Raw genomic sequence first — 20,746 nt, forward strand, 5'->3', positions numbered from 1 at the left:
AGGACTTCATAGTGCCAAGGATCTGGGTTCAATTCCCTGTTTGGGTCACTGTCTGTGCAGAGTCAGCATGCTCTTCCTCTGGACACTCTGGTTTCCTCCCACAGTCTAAAAGGTGTGCTGGTTAGGTGCATTGGCCAGGTTAAATTCTCCCTTTGTCTACCTGAACAGGTGGAGTGTGGTGACTAGGGGATTTTCACAGTAACTTCTTTGCTGTGTTAATGTAAGCCTACTTGTGACACTAAATAACATAAATTTTAAAATGTGTAGGTTAGGATGATTAGCAGAGTAAAATATGTGGGATTGTGGGGATAGGCCGGGGAAAAGTTTATGGGTATGATGCTCTGTTGGAGAGTCGGTGCAGACCCAATGGGTTGAATGACCCATCGGAAAAGCACATTCTTAAAATAACTCGGAGTTCTGAAGTTAGAAATGTCAGGAATTCAACTCAACACATTATGCTGAACACATCAAAAGAAACATTTTTCTTCTGCTTTTATTCACATTTAAAAGGTCAAAAAAGTGAAAAGTTTCAAAAAAAAAATATTGGCTTGGTGTTTGGCAATGCATTCAGTGAGAACTAACAACTGGGAAAAAAAGTTCAGCGTGACTGAACTCTGGGCCAGTTTCCTCTCGTTAGTCATTGCTGAAAAATTGCACCATTTTGCATGCACGGATTAGTTTGGTTCTAGTTTTGTTCACTTCAAGACATTTAACTCAAAAAGAACATAAGAACATAAGAACATAAGAAATAGGAGCAGGAGTAGGCCATCTAGCCCTTCGAGCCTGCCCCGCCATTCAATAAGATCATGGCTGATCTGTTGTGGCTCAGTTCCACTTTCCCGCCCTCTCCCCATAACCCTTAATCCCCTCTCTTATCAAGAACCCATCAACCCGCTTCTTAAAAATATTTAGCGAGGCAGCCTCCACCACTTCAACGGGCAGAGAATTCCAGAGATTCACCACCCTTTGAGTGAAGAAGTTCCTCCTCAACTCCGTTCTAAACCGCCTCCCCTTTATCTTGAGGCTGTGCCCCCTAGTCCTACTGTCTTTTTTGAGCGGGAAGAGTCTCTCCACCTCTATCCTATCCATCCCATTCATCATCTTATACGTCTCAATGAGATCTCCCCTCATTCTTCTAAACTCTAACGAGTACAAGCCTAGTTTATTCAGCCTCTCCTCATAGCTCAATCCCCTCAACTCCGGTATCAGCCTAGTAAACCTCCTCTGCACTCCCTCCAGGGCCAAAATATCCTTGCGCAGGTGCGGCGCCCAAAACTGCACACAGTACTCCAGCTGCGGCCTCACCAATGCCCTATACAGCTGCAGCAAGACCTCCCTACTTTTATATTCAATCCCCCTCGCTATGAAGGCCAGCATCCCATTCGCCTTCCTGACCACCTGCTGCACCTGCAAGCTGGGTTTTTGCGACTCATGCACAAGGACCCCGAGGTCCCTCTGCACCGTCGCCTGCTGCAGTTTTTCTCCACGTAAGTAATAGTCCTTCCTACCATTCTTCCTACCAAAGTGGACCACCTCACACTTGCCAACATTAAATTCCATTTGCCATTTCCTGGCCCATTCGCCCAGCCTATCTAGATCCTTCTGCAGACTCTCCACACCCTCCGCACAATTTGCCTTTCCCCCAGTCTTGGTGTCATCAGCAAATTTCGACACCCTGCACTCGGTTCCCTCCTCCAGATCATCTATATAAATGCTAAATAGCTGAGGCCCCAGCACCGACCCCTGGGGCACCCCACTAGTCACCAACCGCCAATCCGAATAGCACCCATTGACCCCCACTCTCTGCCTCCTATTTGACAACCAATCCTCTATCCACGCTAACACCCTACCCCCAACTCCCTGTCCCCTGACCTTCTGCAATAACCTCTTGTGAGGTACCTTGTCAAACGCCTTCTGAAAATCCAGAAAGACCACATCCACCGGCTCTCCTCTATCCACTGCCCTAGACACATCCTCATAGAACTCCAGTAAATTTGTCAGACATGACTTCCCTTTAATGAAACCGTGTTGCGTCCGCCCTATCAAGCAATTCCCTTCAAGATGCCTCGCAATTTCCTGCTTAATGACGGATTCTAACATTTTACCTACCACAGACGTTAAACTAACCGGCCTATAATTCCCCGCCTTTTGCCTGGCACCCTTCTTAAACAACGGCGTAACATTAGCCGTTTTCCAATCTTCCGGCACTTCCCCGGAATCCAGCCACGTCTGGAAAATAACCACCAAGGCATCCACTATCACCTCCGCCATTTCTTTCAGAACCCTCGGATGCATTCCATCCGGTCCTGGGGACTTGTCCACAATCAGCCCCTCCAGTCTGTCGAGCACCACCTCTCTAGTAACAGTAATGTCATTAAGACCCTCCATTCCTACCACCTTTCCATCGCTAACACCCGGCAAATTATTCACGTCCTCCTCCGTGAAGACAGAAACAAAAAAGTTATTCAAGACCTTAGCCATATCCCCATCCCCTACCACTAGCTCCCCTTTCTCATCCTCTAAAGGACCAAGGTTCACCCTAGCCAGCCTCTTCCTTTTTATATATTTATAAAAACTCTTGCTATCCTTTTTTATATTAAGTGCTAGCCCAGCCTCATAGCTTCTCCTACCCTCCTTTATCAACTTCTTTGTCAATCTTTGTTGACATTTAAACCTTTCCCAATCCTCTTCTCGCCCACTACTCTTAGCTACTCTAAATTCCTCCGCTTTTAATTTAACACTTTCCTTCACCTCCTTCGTTATCCACGGCTTATTACCTCTCTTCCTACTGTCCTTTTTAACCATCGGAATAAATTTCTGCTGAGCACCAAGAAAGATCTCCTTAAAGATCCTCCACTGCTCCTCAGCAGACCTACCTTCCAACGCACTCCCCCAGTCCACATTTGCCAATTCTTCTCTCATCCTACCATACTCCCCTCTATTCAAACAAAGGACGCGTGTCCGGGAACCCACTTTCTCCTCCTCCATCTGCACCAGAAACTCCACCATACAATGATCACTCTCTCCAAGAGGATCCTTCACCACAAGGTCCCTAATTCTACCCGCCTCATTACATAGCACCAGATCCAAGATAGCTCGCTCCCTCGTCGGCACAGCAATGCTCTTGTGGAACAAATGTCGACTGCACTTTTGGAATTTTGAAGGAAACTTCAGATTACAGAATGATCTCGTGGATGTAATAATATTCTCAACTTTGGTATCAATGATGTCGCTTTCTGGAACACACTCTAAGCAATGTGTTACACAATAAATGTCTGCCGTCATTTTTACTGTAAGTAATGATATTGACTTTTTAATTCAATTAGCCAATTTGCTGTTAATTATCAGTTGCTATAGCCACATCCTGTATTTGTCCTTCTTAATTTAAAATTACATGAACCCTACTCTTAGCAAGAAAAGGACAAAACTGTGGGTAATAATAAATGGTGGACAGCTGATGAAAAAGGGCAGGATTTTCCAACCGTGCTCGCTCCAAGACTGGAAAATCCTGCCCGAGGTCAGTGGACCTTTGTATGGTCCGTCCTCTGCTCACTACGATTCCTATGGTGAACGGGACAGGAAAATTCCTCCCCAAGTGTCTGCCGGGCCCAGGTATTTACACTATTTCAAATGTAGATTTTCTTTGTAATTTAGAAATTACTGATGAATTAAATGGCATCGCCACGTAAGTCATAAAAAAGACACTGTTTGCATTTTGGAATTGTTCAATAAACATTCGTTGCTCAAGTGTAAATGTTCACTTCAGACTAACTGGATCAATGACTTACCACACCATTGACAGACAGTAATTGGTCCCCACGCTTTAAGCTTCCATGTCTATCAGCAACGCCTCCAGGAATAATACGAGAGATGTAGATTGGAGAATTTTGCTCCTTCCCACCCATGACATTAAAGCCGAGCCCTTCTTCCGTCTTGGGTAACTCCACAACCCGAGGATGGGAATGGCCTTCACTTGCAGCAAAAGCAGCAACAGTGGCCTGAAAGAAAAGGAACAGGAATTTTGCATCTTAGCTCCACATCTTTCCATAATCTTTCGAAAATTCATATAAATGCCAATAAAGCTGGGTAATGAAATACATCCAGTACAAAAGCTATATCCATTCTCAATATATTTCCATAGAATGGAAAGTGTCCACTTTCCGTGTCACAGAAAGAGTTATGGATATTTGAATGAGTAGAGAAAAAATAGCAGGACCTGCGATGAGTGCAGTACTTTTTTATCTTGCATCGAATAAGAGCTGTTCTGAATCAACTGAAGTCAGGATGTGCGCCAACTTTTCTCAGCCAAATCACTAAATGGAGATCTCACCTCAGCTGTTTGAAAATTGGGCCTTTTGGTTAATCTATAGATTAGAAGCCAGATGGGCCAAATGGCCTATTTCTGCACTGAATGGATTCAATGATGATTATGCAGAATGCCAAAGTGTAGTGCCACATGGTGGTCAGCTTTTTAAGGAGCAATACTTAATCTATGAGGTCCAGCTGCTACCCATTCAAAGGTGTACTTTCAGTTGCTGGTAATAGTGTTGAAGTTTACTGACACATTCTTACATCTGAAATGACTGAGTCAGACACAGCTTTTGTTCTAAGATCATTTCAGTTTCTACATTCTGTAAAGGTTGCGTCAGGTTTGCAAGAGCTGAACACGATACAATTTCCGTAGCCAGGAGGTGTGAGCAGCATGCAGGGGCCTGCTTTTACATCAAATAGAAAAGCCACAACATATTCAAAGTCCAGCCTATACTTTTCAGTTCCCCACTTTGCACTGACTGCACCGTGTGACACAACTAAATGACAAGGTTAGGTGTGATAACTGAAGTTGGCATCGGTGGAGAAAAAGAACAAGGAGAAGTTTGTTCATTCTTTGGGTCAGTACAGAGGTGGTTGGAGATAAGGTATTGTAATAACTTTTCAGAGGCAGGTGTCCCTTTATCAAAATCCCTTTATTTACAATTCTAACAGCAGTACACAGAGTGCTGTCAGTCAGCAGTCTACCATCGAGAGTGCCAGAGGAACTGACGCTCTCAGTTAAATACGAGGAAAAGACTCTCTAATTGGCCTATCGATTGACTCCTTAATCAGGAAGTTCATATTCCAATTGGCCAACCTCAATGGCCTGCTTGGAGTCATTACAGCTACTGACATGAGTTTGTTTTGTAATTTGTTCAAAGGGAATGGCAGTTTGGATGTGGAGGGATGATAATAATCCCACACAATGCATGCCAATTTCTTCGAGGAGTAATGGTCAATTAAAGATGTTGGTGGAGTTTTCCACTCCTGCCAAAATTGATGGATGTTTAAATGACTGGTCTCATTTTCCACCCTCACCCGCTCAGCGATTCAGCCCAGCATGTTGCATATATTGATATGTGATCATACCTTTGTTACAGGAATGCCAGATCCATGACTTTGTCCGTAACTTTTTAAAAAAATGATAAAGGAAGGGAAAACTCCAAGTTTCTTCTTCTCGGGAAAAGCCATGTTTAGTTAATTTGATCCTGAAATGTTTCTCCCTCCTCACCAATCTTTTTCCAGGTGGAAGAACTTATTCAATCTTCTTTGGATTTTGAGAAGTAAATTGTCATTTTCTTCCTTTACTATTTCTCCCCATGTTCGAGGGAGTGCAGCGAAGGTTTACCAGGCTGATTCCGGTAATGGCAGGTCTGATGTATGAGGAGAGATTGACTAGGTTAGGATTATTTTCACTGGAGTTCAGGCGAATGAGGAGGGGATCTCAGAGACTTCTAAAATTCTAACAGGACTAGACAGGATAGATGCAGGGAGGATGCTCCCGATGGTGGGGGAGTCCAGAACCTGGGAATCACAGTCTGAGGAGTTGGGGTAGACCATTTAGGACAGAGATGAGGAGACATTTCTTCACCCAAAGAGTGGTGAGCCTGTGGAATTCATTACCACAGGAAGTAGTGGACACCAAAACCATGAATGTATTCAAGAGATGGCTAGATATAGCACTTTTGCAAATGAAATCAAAGGTTATGGGGAGAAAACAGGATTCGGCTACTGAGTTGGACAATCAGCCATGATTGTGATGAATGGTGGAGCAGGCTCGAAGGGCCAAATGGCCTCTTCCTGACTCTATCTTCTATGTTTCTATGTTTCATTTCCACCTTCTTCAAAACCCCATTCTGTAAACTTCTTCACCAGCTGTTTAATGCTCAGTGCCTCACATGTTAGAAAATGAGAGAAAAAGGATTGGAGGAGATGAGCAAATAATCAGGAAAAAAGATAAAATCAAAATGAAATGGAGACTAAAGAAAGCAAGGAAGAAAATGACTCTCGGACATGCAAGGCAGAAAATTAAGAAACAAAATAGAGCAAAAAGAAAGAATATGAGAGAGTGATGGACGGAAAGTAAAAAAAAAGAGGAAGGAGCATGGAAAAAATAAACACAACTAATGGGAACCACATCCCAAACCCAACCAAGTTATACAAGGTTCATATAATTGAATCGATTCAACACTCAGGCCAGAGTAACACATGGGATCCTCCATGCCTGAAATATTGCCCTTCCCTCTTCCATCACTAAATAAGGGATCAAACAAACTGCTGAATTTAACCTGATTGGCAACTTACCCAATCAGTCCTCAGCCCTCCTTTCTCACAAGGCAAACCAACCAATGTAAAAGCTGACAGCAAGCCATGCCCCTAACAAATGTAACATCAACAATCCACATAGGTGGCATGGTGGCAGTGGTTTGCTCCGCTGCCTCATAGCGCCAGGGACCCAGGTTCAATTCCCAGCTTGGATCACTGACTGTGCGGAGCCTGTACGTTCTCCCCATGTCTACATGAATTTCCTCCAGGTGCTCCGATTTCCTCTAACATTCTAAAGATGTGCAGGTTAAGTGGATTGGCCATGCTAAAGTGCCTCTTAGGGCGGAATTTTACTGGTACATTCGCCTGAAGTTCATATGATTTTGCCCGAGGTCAATGAAACATGCAGTTCTCCAAGCCTCGGCTGCCCCCCCGGAATTGGGACGGGCATGCAGGTAAGATTCCAGCCCTAGTGTCTAAAGATATCCAGCTTAGGGGAATTAGTGAGGTAAATGGGCTTATGGGTGGCATGGTGGCACAATGGCTAGCACTGCTGCCTCACAGCTCCATGGACCCAGGTTCAGTCTCAGGTCACTGTTTGAGTGGACTCTGCATGTTCTCCCTGTGTCTGCGTGGGTTTCCTCTGGGTGCTCTCGTTTCCTCCCACAGTCCGAAAGACAAGCTGGTTAGGTACATTGGCCTGAACAGGCACCAGAGTGTGGCGACTAGGGGATTTTCACAGTAGCTTCAGCGCAGTGTTAATGTAAGCCTTACTTGTGACGCTAATAAATAAACCTAAACATAAAATGCTCTGTCCGACAGTCAGTGCAGACTCAATGGGCCAAATGGCCTCCTTCTGTTGTGTAGTGATTCTAGACAAATTTCCCAGAATAAAACTGAAGTCCTGTTTGCATCACCCAACATATGACGTATTCTTCAACTAATCTAAATTTAAAGTAAACTTATGTTACCCTCCATGGGAAAAATTGCTCAGATCACACTGTCCTTAAAATGAAAGTAATCACATGAATTTCATCAACATATTAATACATAGAGGTGGTCTTTGTCATAACAGCAATAATCATACTTCTAGGTTATACAATCAATGAGTATTACAAGAAGATAAAGGCTGAAAGAACACACAATAACAAGATCATTAAATCTGGAAAGCCCAGAAGTGACCAGATCAAATTTGGTGCATCTATATAAAAGGTGTAAAATTAATTTCACTGTCTAGTTGCGACAGCAATTCGTCATGCATTAATGTCAGTTTGGGTCCAGCACTGTATCCACTGCACTGCAAGGAGGTTAGTACAATTGACCATGAAACGAATTTGTTAATCTAATTAGAAAATCAGTGTGAATACTGGGTCCCGTTAAACATATTACCTGGGTAGTAGCACTGGCTCTACCTTCTGGGCTGCCATTGATGTCTAAATTCTCATATATACTCTCGAACACCTGAAATACACATGTACACAAAATTAAAAAACACAATGACAACACATCAGCCAGTACCTCCACTCAGCATACCTTGGCAGTCGCACGGGCTCGGAATTCTGGACAGCCACTGATGGTTATTGTCTCATGCATGTACTGATAAACCTGAAAGATTATTGGTAAATCAAAAAAGAATACATTACTCACAACTCAATGCAGTACAGTTCATGCTCAGGTCTTGGAAACTTTCTGATTTTATTTTGCCATTGATCCCAGTTCATATCCAGGCAAGTTTTGGCTTCATGTGTAAATAATCATGGAATTGATAACCTCTCCAGCAGACTCCCTTCACGTGAAAACATTTCTATCATATCCTAATTTGTTTCCAGTTGAACGTGCAAACAATCCCTTGAATGACATTGTCGGTAAGGTGCAGTAATGGCTCCTCCCATCTCCAGGTACAGAAGGACAACTCTGGTGGAGGGATAATTTGAAGGAGAAAGAAAGATAGAGGCTGGAATATTACGGCTGTTCATGCCGGCGGGATTTTCCCATCCGGCTGCAGTGAATGGAGATTTGGCCGGGCGCCAAATACTCTGGCCTTGCTGCAGCAGGAGTGTGGCATGAACAGCCAGTAAGATTGTGCCCAGAATGAAACTGAGAACACAGTAAGTGTGTAAGAAAAAGGAATGAGAGAATAAAAGAGAATTAGAAAAGAAAAGGAAAGGAAGAGCAAATGTGAGTGAGAGTAGCGGGCAGTGTTACTGTTCCAGTTGTGAACTCATATTCTTGTTGATGTTAAATATCCTGCCCTGTTCTACGTACATAAACTACATTTAAATTTTTGCCTGAAAGAAAACCTTGTTATCCAGTATGCAAATCAAAACACTGCAAGTGTTCGAAATCTGTAACAAAAACAGAAAATGGTGGAAAAAACACATCAGGTCTGGGATCATCAGTGCAGAGAGAAACTGAATTCATATTTCAGGTATGTGACCTGAGATGGGAAAGGTTAGAATTGCGATAGGCTGAGTAAATGAATGCTTGGAGAGTGAGCAGAGGAAAAAGGGAAGGTCTGTGTTAGGGTGCAGCACAGGAGAGCTTAAACTAAAGGTTTTCATGGTCCAAGACCAAAGGGAGTGGTAATTGGATAAAAAGATTGCAGATTTGTAGAACGATTACAGCACTGATGGAGGCCATTTAGCCCATTGTGTCTGTGCTAGTCTGTAAAAGCAATTGACTAAAATGGCCCTGCAAATATTTTCTCTTCAGAGAATGATCAAATTCTCTCTTCAAAGCACCGAATTGGATGTACCCCAACAACACTTTCAGACAGTGCATTCCAGATCCTGACCACTCCCTGCATAAAAATAGGTTTTCCTCATGTTGCATAGGTTTAAAGTGAGAGGGGAGAGATACAAAAGTGTCCAGAGGGGCAATTATTTTTGACACAGAGGGTGGTGAGTATTTGGAACAAGCTACCAGAGGTAGTAGTAAATCAATTTTGTCTTTTAAAAAGCATTTAGATAGTTACATGGTTAAGATGGAAATAGAAGGATATGGGCCAAAGGTGGGCAATTGGGATTAGCTTAAGGGTTTAAAAAAAAGGGCAGCATGGACAAGTTGGACCAAAGGGCCTGTTTCCATGCTGTAAATGTCTATGACTCTATCATTGCTTCTTTTGCAAACCACACCAATCAGTGTCTCCCAGTCCTTGATGCTTCCACCAATGGAAACAATTTTTCCTGATCTACCACTTCCAGCCTCCGCAAGACTCTGAGTGCCGCTTATCAAATCTCTTCTCTATCTAAGGTAGATGAGCTTAGGGTGTGGATTGCTGCTTGGGAATGTGATGTGGTGGCCATTACGGAGACTTGGATGTCTCAGGGACAGGACTGGGTACTTCAGGTGCCAGGTTTCAGATGCTTCAGGAAGGACAGGGAGGATGGCAGAAGAGGTGGTGGAGTGGCACTGTTGATCAGGGACAGTGTCTTGGCTGCAGAGAAAGAGGATGCCGTGGAGGGACTATCTACAGAGTCTCTGTGGGTGGAAATTACGAACAGCAAAGGGTCGAAAACTTTGCTGGGTGTACTCTATAGGCCACCCAATAGTGACAGGGAAGCTGAAGTGCAGATAGGGAAACAGATTCTGGAGAGATGTATTAATAACAGAGTTGTCGTGATGGGAGACTTCAATTTCCCAGACATCGACTGGAATATCCCTAGGGTAAGGGGTTTGGATGGGGAGGAGTTTGTTAGGTGTGTTCAGGAAGGTTTCCTGACACAGTATGTGGATAAGCCTACGAGGGGAGAGGCTGTACTTGACCTGGTACTGGCGAATGAACCAGGGCAGGTGATGGATCTCTCGGTAGGAGAGCATCTTGGGAATGGTGACCATAATTCTATCTCCTTCACAATTGCATTGGAACGAGATAGGATCAGACAGGCTAGGAAGGTGTTTGTCTGGAGTAAGGGGAGATACGAAGAAGTCAGGAAGTTACTTGGACAAATAAACTGGAAGGAGGCGTTCTTAGGGAAAAGTACCGAAGGAAGGTGGCGGATATTCAAGGAATGTTTGTCTGGAGCTATGCATGACAACGTTCCGATGAGGCAAGGGGGTTTTGGTAGGTCGCGCGAATAGTGGTGCACGAAGGCTGTGTTGAACCTAGTCAGGAGGAAAGGGAAGGTGTACAAAAGGTTCAGGGAACTAGGAGAGGTTAAGGATCTTGAGGAGTATAAGGACTGTAGAAAGGAGCTTAAAAGGGAAATTAGGAGAGCCAGAAGGGGTCATGAGAAGACCTTGGCGGGTAAGATTAAGGAGAATCCCAAGGCCTTCTATAAATATGTGAAAGGTAAAAGGATGAGAAGAGAAGGGATAGGACCTATAAAAGGTGAAGGGGGAAAGGTCTGTGTGGAACCAGAAGAAATGGCAGAGGTGCTTAATGACTACTTTGCCTCAGTATTCACGGTGGAAGCTGATCTGGGAGATTTTGCTATGGATTTGCAGCAGATGGAAAGGATTGAGTTTGTGGATATTAAGGTGGAGGATGTGTTAGAACTTTTGAATTCTATCAAGATAGATAAGTCGCCGGGACCAGATGGGATGTACCCCAGGATACTGTGGGAGGCGAGGGAAGTGATTGCAGAGCCCCTGGCGATGATCTTTGCGTCGTCAATGGAGACGGGAGAGGTTCCGGAAGATTGGAAGATTGCGGATGTAGTCCCTATTTTCAAGAGAGGGAACAGAGATAGCCCGGGAAATTACCGATCGGTGAGTCTGACCTCAGTGGTTGGTAAGCTGATGGAGAGGCTTCTGAGGGACAAGATTTACGAGCATTTGGAGAGGTTTGACATGATCAGGAATAGTCAGCATGGATTTGTCAAGGGCAGGTCGTGCCTTACGAGCCTAGTTGAGTTCTTCGATAATGTGACTGAACACATTGACGAAGGAAGTGCCGTGGACGTGGTGTACATGGACTTCAGCAAGGCATTTGATAAGGTCCCCCATGCAAGACTTCTTGAGAAGGTGAGAGGGCATGGGATCCAAGGGCCTTTGGCCTTGTGGATCCAGAACTGGCTTGCCTGCAGAAGGCAGAGAGTGGTTGTGGATGGGTCTTTTTCTGAATGGAGGTCAGTCACCAGTGGAGTGCCCCAGGGATCTGTTCTAGGACCCTTGCTGTTTGTCATTTCCATAAATGACCTGGATGAGGAAGTGGAGGGATGGGTTAGTAAGTTCGCTGATGACACAAAGGTCGGTGGTGTTGTGGATGGTCTGGAAGGATGTCAAAAGTTGCAGCAGGACATAAATAGGATGCAGGACTGGGCAGAGAAGTGGCAGATGGACTTCAACGCGGATAAATGCGTAGTCATCCATTTTGGCAGAACCAACCGGATGAACGAGTACACTATCAAGGGCAGGAGTCTTAGTAGTGTTGAAGAGCAGAAGGATCTTGGGGTCCGGGTCCACAGGACTCTTAAATCGGCCTCGCAGGTGGAAGAGGTGGTCAAGAAGGCGTATGGTGTACTGGCCTTCATTAATCGAGGGATTGAGTTTAGGAGTCGGGAGGTAATGCTGCAACTTTATAAGACCCTTCAGGCCTCATTTGGAGTACTGTGCGCAGTTCTGGTCGCCTCACTATAGGAAAGACGTAGAAGCTATTGAAAGGGTACAGAGGAGATTTACAAGGATGTTGCCAGAACTGGGAGGCATGCCTTATGAAGTTAGGTTGAGGGAGCTGGGTCTCTTTTCCCTGGAGAGACGAAGGTTGAGAGGCGACCTGATAGAAGTTTATCAAATGTTGAGAGGAATAGATAGGGTGGATTCTCAGAGGCTATTTCCCCGGGTTGAAATGGTCGCTACGAGAGGACACAGATTTAAGGTGCGGGGAGGAAAGTACAGAAGTGATGTTAGGGGTAAGTTTTTCACTCAGAGGGTGGTGAGTGAATGGAATCGGCTGCTGTCAGTGGTGGTGGAGGCGAACTCGCTGGGGTCTTTTAAAAGACTTCTGGATGAGTATATGGGGTTTAATGGGATTGGGGGTTATAGATAAGTCTATAGATTGGTAGGTGTTGATGTGATCGGCGCAACTCGTGGGCCGAAGGGCCTGTTTGTGCTGTAGTGTTCTATGTTCTATGTTCTCAACAGAAAAATGTTCCAACTTTTCCAATATTTCTATGTAACTGATATTCCTTATTCCTAGGAATCATTTTGACTCCTCTGTAATGTCCAGAACTGGGTGCAATAATTCAGGTTATGGTTGTGCTATTGTTTTATAGGAGGCTTAAAATAGCTTCCTCGCTTTTGTGCTCAATGCTCCTGTTAAAAGAGTCCAGGATCACATATGCTTTTCTAAATGGCGTTCTCAATCTGCTTTGCCACCTTCAATTATTTCTGCAGATATAATCACAGGTCCTTCTGTTCCTGCATAATTTTTACAATTATACCCTTTGTTTTATCTCACTTCTCCCCATTCTTCCTACCAAGATGAATCATTTCACGGAAGGGGGTGAATTTCACGACTTCCTGATGGTCATGTTTCCTGTGGTGGGTGAGGGGGGGCATGTTAACTTGGGCAGGGGCCCATTTCACCACCTTTCTGCCCACCCCTGAACTCACCCCCATATTTTGGCAGAGGGGAGTGGGAGTTGGGGAGAATGGGTGCCAGAATTGGCAGCCCATCTGCCAGATTTAAGTGAGTAATCAATCACGAGTCAGTTAAGGTTAGGGTTATTATGCCAGCTGATCCAGGTAATATGCTGTACATGCCACAGAATAGTTGCAGTGAGCAGCTGGATGAGCGCAGAAAGCCCAATTTTTTCACTGAAATGCTTAAAGGATGGGAAGAGGGAGGGTCTCTCTTCTGTGTGTATTTAGCTGATTGTGAAGTAGCACCACACCCATTCTCTCCTCCCCCTACCCTCTGCTCCAACCAGTTCTCTCTTGGACCCACCCTTCCCCCTGCCATCTCTCTCCCGAACCTACCTAAAATCTCTCGGCCTACAATGTCGGAATTGCCTGCTCCAGGCACCCATGGGCCTTGGTTGGTCTTCTTCTGCCATTCCAGCAGAAGCTACTGACACATTCCTGTTGCTGCCGAGATTGATGGAACTGCCGGCTCATCAGATTGGCTGGCAGCTCGAGGGATTGGGACTTCCTCCCTAGTGCGGAGTAGAAGGCCCACTTCTCAGAATCCCTACAGCGCAGAAGGAGGCCATTCGGCCCATCAAGTCTGCAACAACCACAATCCCACCCAGGCCTTATCCTGTAACCCCATATCCTGTAATCCTGTTAATCCCTGGCACTAGGGGCAATTTAGCATGGCCAATCAACCACCTTTGGAGTGTGGGGGGAAACCGGAGCGCCTGGATGAAATCTATGCAGACACAGGGAGAATGTGCAAACTCCACACAGACAGTGACCCAAGGCTGAAATCGAACCCGGGTCCCTGGCACTGTGAGGCAGCAGTGTTAACCACTGTGCTGCCACTTGGTTCTCGTTAATCTGCCCCCACAGGCTTTACAGCTCCGGGGTGGGCCACTTCATTCCGGGGAAGGGGTGGGAATTGCTATATTATTCTTCCCATGGCAGGATCCTGATTAACAGATGTCTGAACTCAACATCGAGGAAGTGAGGGCGGAATGTGACAGATAGAGCAAATCTGCCAAGAGACATGAGAAAAAATGTGGACAGAGGTTATGACTGAAAATGTTCAAGTCAATGTTGAGTCCAGAAGGCTGTACGATGTCCAGCTGGAATTCGAAATGCTGTTCTCTGAGCTTGCGTGCAGCTTCACGACAGCACACTAGAAGGCCAAAGACAGGAGGATCAGACTGGGAGCTGGGTGCAGAATTAAAATAATTGGAAAATTGGGGTCATGCTAACAGCAGTAGTTGGTCCCCCCGCCAATCACCCCCCGCCCCTCCCCCCCAGTATATAGGTGACAACATTATGAGCGGTGAATACAGTAATCTAAATTGAAAACACAACAAATAAATGAGCGATTCCACTTGGAGGGAACGTTTTGGGTCTCGGTTGATGAGAAGTGAGGAGGTAAAAGGTCAGGTGCAGTGTCTCCTGCCCTTCTATGGAAAGGTGGAAATGGATGTGGTTTGGTTGAGTGATTGGGAAGGAGATCAGGGTCCTGCAGAGGGACTGGTTCCTTCAGAATGAAGAAAGGGGAAAAGGAATGACAACGATTTGGTGGTAACATCACACAGGAAGCAGCAGAAATGTCTGAGGATTTGTTGTTCACGAGAACCTTCACAACAGATAACTGAAGTTTCATTAACAACAACAGCCATTTTAAATCACTGCTTGTACAAAATTCACAGAGCGTGATTTTATTCTGAACTAAATTGTTCATTTGTAAAAAATTGAAAACAAAGTAGTAAGGAGAATGTCCCTGCACAATACTCCCATTAATCCACCCAACTCCCCCACTCTCCGGATCAGGCTACAATACAATAATAATTCAAGATAATTCTTTAAAAAAATTTCATGGACGTTGGTGCTGCTGGTTAGGCCAGCATTTGTTGCCTATCTCCACTTGTCTTGAGAAGGTGGTGATGAGCTGCCCTCTTGGAACACTGCAATCCAGGTGGTGTAGGTATACCCACAACACTGATTTGATCTGGGGACAATGAAGAAACGACAGTATAATTCCAAGCCAATTTGGAGCAGGTTGATACATTATTTTCGTCTTCTTTGCGCTGATTGCAAAGTTGAAGTTGTTGAATGCATTGGAGAGCCAATACATGCCTCATTGCATGTCCCACCCTGAACTGGCAGTCAGCGCAGGGTCATTGGCAATGGGAATTGACAAGTATGCCAGAGTTAGTGAATAATTTCATGAATATCAGATACTAGAAAGCTGATTTTAATAATATGCATCACCAGTTGTATTCATCATACAAGGTATTTTGATAGAAGAAATGTTCTTTCATCCCAAGAACTCTTCAGATTGTCTCATGATATTAATCTTTCATAATTCTATTTTGAGGTACATAACACTTCAAGACTTTATCTAAACTGTTCCGTTACTATCTGGTGAGAATGTGCATCTTATGTTGACTCATATTCTATTTCCTATTCCATATCAGGAGATAGTCTGATTTGATTCAGCAAAATTACCACAGTTCTCAATCATAATTGTGGGCCAACAAAATGGCAAGTGATTTACCTCCTGACTCCTCAAAGCCTGTCCACCACTTACAAGGCACAAGTCAGGAGTGTTATGGAATACCTTCTACTTGCCCGGATGAGTGAAGCTCCAACAACACTCAAAAAGCTCAACACAATCCAGGATGAAGCAGCCTGCTTGACTGGCAACCCATCCAACAGCTTAACCATTTACTCCCTCACCACCAGCACACAATGGCAACGGTGTGTACCATTTACAAGATGCTTTGCAGCAATGCCCCAAGGCTCCTAATACAGCAACTTCCAAACCCGTAAAATTGACCACCTAGAAGGACAAGAGCAACAGATGCATGGGAACACCATCACCTGTAAGTTCCGTCTGAGCCATACACCATTCTGACCTGGAAATGTACTGCCATTCCTTGACCTTCGTGGGATTAAATGGCCCACCCTTTCCAGCAGCACGATGGGTTCACTTGTACTAGATGGACTGCTACAGTTCAAGAAGATAGCTCACCAAAGGGGCAGCACGGTGGCACAGTGGTTAGCACTGCTGCTTCATAGTGCCAAAGATTCGGGTTCGATTTCTGGCTTGGGTCACTGTCTGTGTGGAGTTTGCACATTCTCCTCGTGTCTGTGTTGGGTTTCCTCCAGGTGCTCTGCTTTCCTCACACAGTCCAAAGATGTGCGGGTTTGGTTGATTGGCCATGCTACAGGTAAATATGTGGGGTTATGCGGATAGGGCCTGGGTGGGGTTGTTGTCAGTGCAGGCTTGATGGGATGAACAGCCTCTTTCTGCACTGTAGGGATTCTATGATTATAAGACGTCCCGTCTAAAGAAAATAAATGCTGGTCTTACCAGTGACACCCATTTCCCATGGAAGAAGATTGAAAGAATGAAGATACAAACTCTATACAGATTAAATCCTACACCATCAACTTGAGATAATACAAATACCAAGACTGTATTATATATGGCTTTTGTTGTTTCAGTACATAACTGAGCGCAGCTGATCTTTTTCAACATACTGACGAAGGTTAAATTGAACGTTATTAGTCCTCCACATTTACAATATCGCAATTTAAATACAAAGAACAAAACAAAGAACAAAGAACAACACAGCACGGGAAACAGGCCCTTCGGCCCAACGAGCCCGCGCCGCCGTCCTACTATCTCAGTGACCTATTCATGATTTTAGTCTACGCCTAACGTGCGAGGATCAGGGAGGTCCAATTTAGGGACAATTTTAGTACCCAATCAATCAGCCTAAAAGCACATCTTTGGGGGATGTGGGAGGAAACCGGAGCACCCAGAGGAAACCCACGCAACCACGGGGAGAACGTGCAAACTCCCACAGACACAGGCCCAAATCCATGTGTCCGCACAGCAACAGAGATAGTCTCTGAGCTGTCATGTTGCCCTCGAGATGGTCCAGTTTAAGCACACTAACGACATGAAGCAATAGGCAACTCCCGAAGCAACATCCAAGAGCAGCCCACTACAACCTGCCGCCTGCATGCCCCTTGCTGGACTTAAATGCCTGTGGAGACAAAAAAATTTATTATTAAACAGGCAAAGACTAACATTCCTGAGGCAAAACGTATTCCCAAGCCTACAATGTTCAGTAAGGCCTATTATATCCCCCTATATGTAGCCCGCTCATATGGCTGTCTAAGTGACTCTTAAACAACCCTAGCGTGCCTGCTTCCACCACCTTACTCGGCAGTGCATTCCACACCCCCACTACCCTTTGCGTGAAAAACTGCCCTCTAATATTTGTCTTATACCTAGCCCCCCTCACCCTAAGCCCGTGACCCCTCGTTCTATCCATTTCTTGTAGCGGAAAAAGCTTACCACCATTTACTCTATCTATCCCCTTCATAATCTTATAAACCTCTATTAGATCCCCCCTCAGCCGACGTCTCTCAAGGGAAAACAGCCCAAGTTCATTCAATCTTTCCTCGTAAGACAGCAAATCTAGGCAAAGTACAAAAAGGGTGTTTCCAAAGTCGCAAAATGTTTTCTATCCGAGAGCAGGAATCTGAACTCCCCCAATTAAAATGCTTATCGTAATATCTGGAATACAAAGAGAAGCCTTACAACCAAACACCAATCTCCTCCTAATCTTATACCAACATTTTGACACCATCATTCTTCATATTCAGTCCTGAGTTTCCCTGTTCCTCCAACTATGGCATCAGCCACAGTGTCACTTTCTTACTTACCCCCACCAATGCAGATTGCAATGGCATCCATTTTCCGTGCTTTGGATACTGCTGCAACAACATGAAGATATTCTCAATTGGTAACTGAGAACGGGGAAGACTGTCAATATTTTGCTTCTGGCTGACATAATGGATTTAGCACTTTCAATTGCCTGGCTATAGTCTATCATTGATGCAATCCTGGGATTTATACTGAGCCTGCCTCTTCAACACTGTTGATGCCAATGAGGCCCAAATTGCTCTTGCACTTCTCATCTCACAGGCTCTGCGTCCAATAGATGTACCAATGTGCCTTCATGTGTGCCAAAATCATACCGTAAATATGCAGATGAGGACCAATGGGGAAAATCAAGCACAAATGTCATTCTCCAAGGTACAGCACCTCCCACTGGACAAGCCAGTCCAGGAGAAGCCAGCTGTGTACTTTTGCTCTGCTTGCAGGAATATTCTTTTGAAGAAGGGCACTGTTTGACAGCAATACACATTGGGAGGTGGTGAGATAGGTTAATCTGTGGACATTTACAGAATTAATGGGGAGTTCAACTCTTACAGACACATGAACGTATCATATACTAACACTTCCTATGTTGGCTTTTCAAACGTTAAAAGAGAATCACACGGTTGGGAGATTTTGTGCAGGTGCTCAAAGTCTTGCATATTTAGTCGCTTACATCTCTCAGCCTCCTGACCTTTTCTAAACCTTGGTGATAAAGAACAATACAGCAGAGAATGGTCTGCACTGCAGCTGTCAGCAAACCGACATTTAGTGAGTGCAGATGTGCTCTGCTGACATCATTGCCGGCGAGCTGTGTACAATTTTCATTTCAATATGCCCTATGATTCATTTTATAAAGTGACAACAGTGACATCTTGCTTTCGCTTGGTTGAGAACACAGCAGCACTTAAGAGGCACAGATTTACGAACCAAACTAATGCTCATAAATGGTCGGCTTGCAATAAAAGCTCTGTAGGATTCAATTATCCCCCAAGGGTATTTGCATCTTCCTGCAGTGACGTTAACATGGCGCACACCATAGTATTGTAATTGTATATTCATTGAATGTTTAATTATATGCAGGTGATGGACATTAACTAGGGATTCACCTTTATTCAAAGATAACAGCACGCTGAAACCATGGCTGTGAAACTGGAGATGCACAATATGTAATGTTCAACTAAAAGCTTGCAAATATTTAAAGATAGATTCAAACTGTATCCTTCATTGCTCGGCTATATGAGTTATAACACTAATGCATTGTAACATCCACATTTGGCATCACAGCAGTAAGAACACAGATTTAAGTTCCTTCCATTGAAACAAGCCTACTCCTTATAAAAGATTGCATTCCTTCGTACAATTTTAAATTGTGATCTCTTTCGAAGAAATTTGCTTGAAAAGAAAGAATAATAATGCAGGAAGCTCAAAACGCATTCGGCATTGACCTATAGTGCTCTGAGGGGAGGTGATGGCCTAGTGGTATTATTGCTAGAGTATTAATCCAGAAACTCAGCTCATGCTCTGGGGACCCGGGTTTAAATCCTGCCACGGCAGATGGTGCAATTTAAATTTTAAAAAATCTGAAATTAAGAATCTGCTGCTGACCATTAAAACCATTGTTTATTGTCGGAAAACCCTTACCTGAACTGGCCTACAAGTGACTCCCGAGCCACAGCAATGTGGTTGACTCTCAACTGCCCTTCAAGGGCAACTAGGAATGGGGCAATAAATGTTGGCCAGCCAGCGATGCACATGTCCCACAAATGAATGAGAAAAATATTATTGATGGAATGCTGCTATCAAAGGTGTCATCCTAAAGATGAGACTTCACAAAGGGTTTTGTGTGTTTACTCAGGTAGACGTAACAATTTTATTAATTTCATATTTCCTGTTTACTTTCTAATTGTATGACAAACATTGGGAAAACTGAATTCACTGTCTTCAGTTGACCCACCATCAACTTCTCTAGCCATTGATTTCATTCCCTCCAATGCCATTGCCTCAGGCTGAAATAGAATTCACAAATTTGTCATTTGACACAGAGCTAAACTTCTAATCTGTTACCTTCTTGATCATAAAGATAGACTTAAATTATATCCTTCATTGCTCAGTTATATGTGTTAAATACTGTAATGCATTACAATATCCACAGTTGGCATCACAGCAGTAAGAACACAGATTTAAGCTCCTTCCATTGAAACTGGGCAACACGGTGCTGTCTCACAGTGCCAGGGATCCTGGTTCAATTCTAGCCTCAGGTCACTGTCTGTGTGGAGTCTGCATTTTCTCCCTGTGCCTGCGTAGGTTCCCTCCGAGTGTTCCAGTTTCCTCCCACATTCCAAAGACACGCGAGTTAGATGGATTGGCCATGTTAAATTGCTCCTTAGTGCCAGGGAACCAGCAGGGTAAATACGTCAGGTTACGGGGACAGGGCCTGGGTGAGACTGTTGTCGGTGCAGGCTTGATGGACTAAATGTTCTCTTTCTGCACTGTAGGAATTCTATAAAATCTGTTGACAACACCAGTTCCTTCTCCTGCTGCAGTTCAACGGTTGCAGAGAAATCTTATTCATGTTTTCAATGGCCTAAATTTTTTGGTGTCTCCTGGAGCAGGAGACATCACAGGCAGAATGAAAAATGTACTGGATCAGCAAAATGTCCTCTGACTTTAGGGCAGGATGGGTGTGTTTGGAAAATCCTGCCTAACTATTCCAATGCCCTTTAGTTCAGGCCTCTATTGTCTATTGTCCATAAATCTAAACTCAGGTTCTATTCACAATCCGTCCTAGGCTCACTGATTCAATGCCTCCATTTAAAAATTCATCGTCAAATTACTTTGTGGCCTCATTTCTCAACCTCTATAAATCTT

At 44.3% G+C, this 20,746-nt stretch overlaps 1 protein-coding gene across 3 annotated transcripts in view; it reads right to left on the bottom strand.

Annotated features, from left to right (window-relative positions):
- Positions 1-20,746, bottom strand: part of lin7a (lin-7 homolog A (C. elegans)) — an 82,953-nt gene that overhangs the window by 13,261 nt on the left and 48,946 nt on the right. The window contains exons 1-3 of one of the 3 annotated variants that reach the window (XM_080191160.1): positions 7,966-8,032; positions 5,401-5,684; positions 3,789-3,998 (exon numbers count right to left, since the gene is read on the bottom strand). In XM_080191160.1, the coding sequence (XP_080047286.1) occupies positions 3,789-3,998; positions 5,401-5,502 (312 nt within the window). In that variant the 5' untranslated portion in view covers positions 5,503-5,684; positions 7,966-8,032. Of the gene's footprint in view, positions 1-3,788; positions 3,999-5,400; positions 5,685-7,965; positions 8,038-8,109; positions 8,182-20,746 lie in introns of those variants that run through there. The other 2 variants (XM_080191158.1, XM_080191157.1) reach the window with 2 other exon arrangements.

This window comes from Carcharhinus amblyrhynchos, chromosome 6 (genome assembly GCF_965287045.1).
Source record: "Carcharhinus amblyrhynchos chromosome 6, sCarAmb.v2.hapA, whole genome shotgun sequence".
NCBI classification, from domain to species: Eukaryota; Metazoa; Chordata; class Chondrichthyes; order Carcharhiniformes; family Carcharhinidae; genus Carcharhinus; species Carcharhinus amblyrhynchos.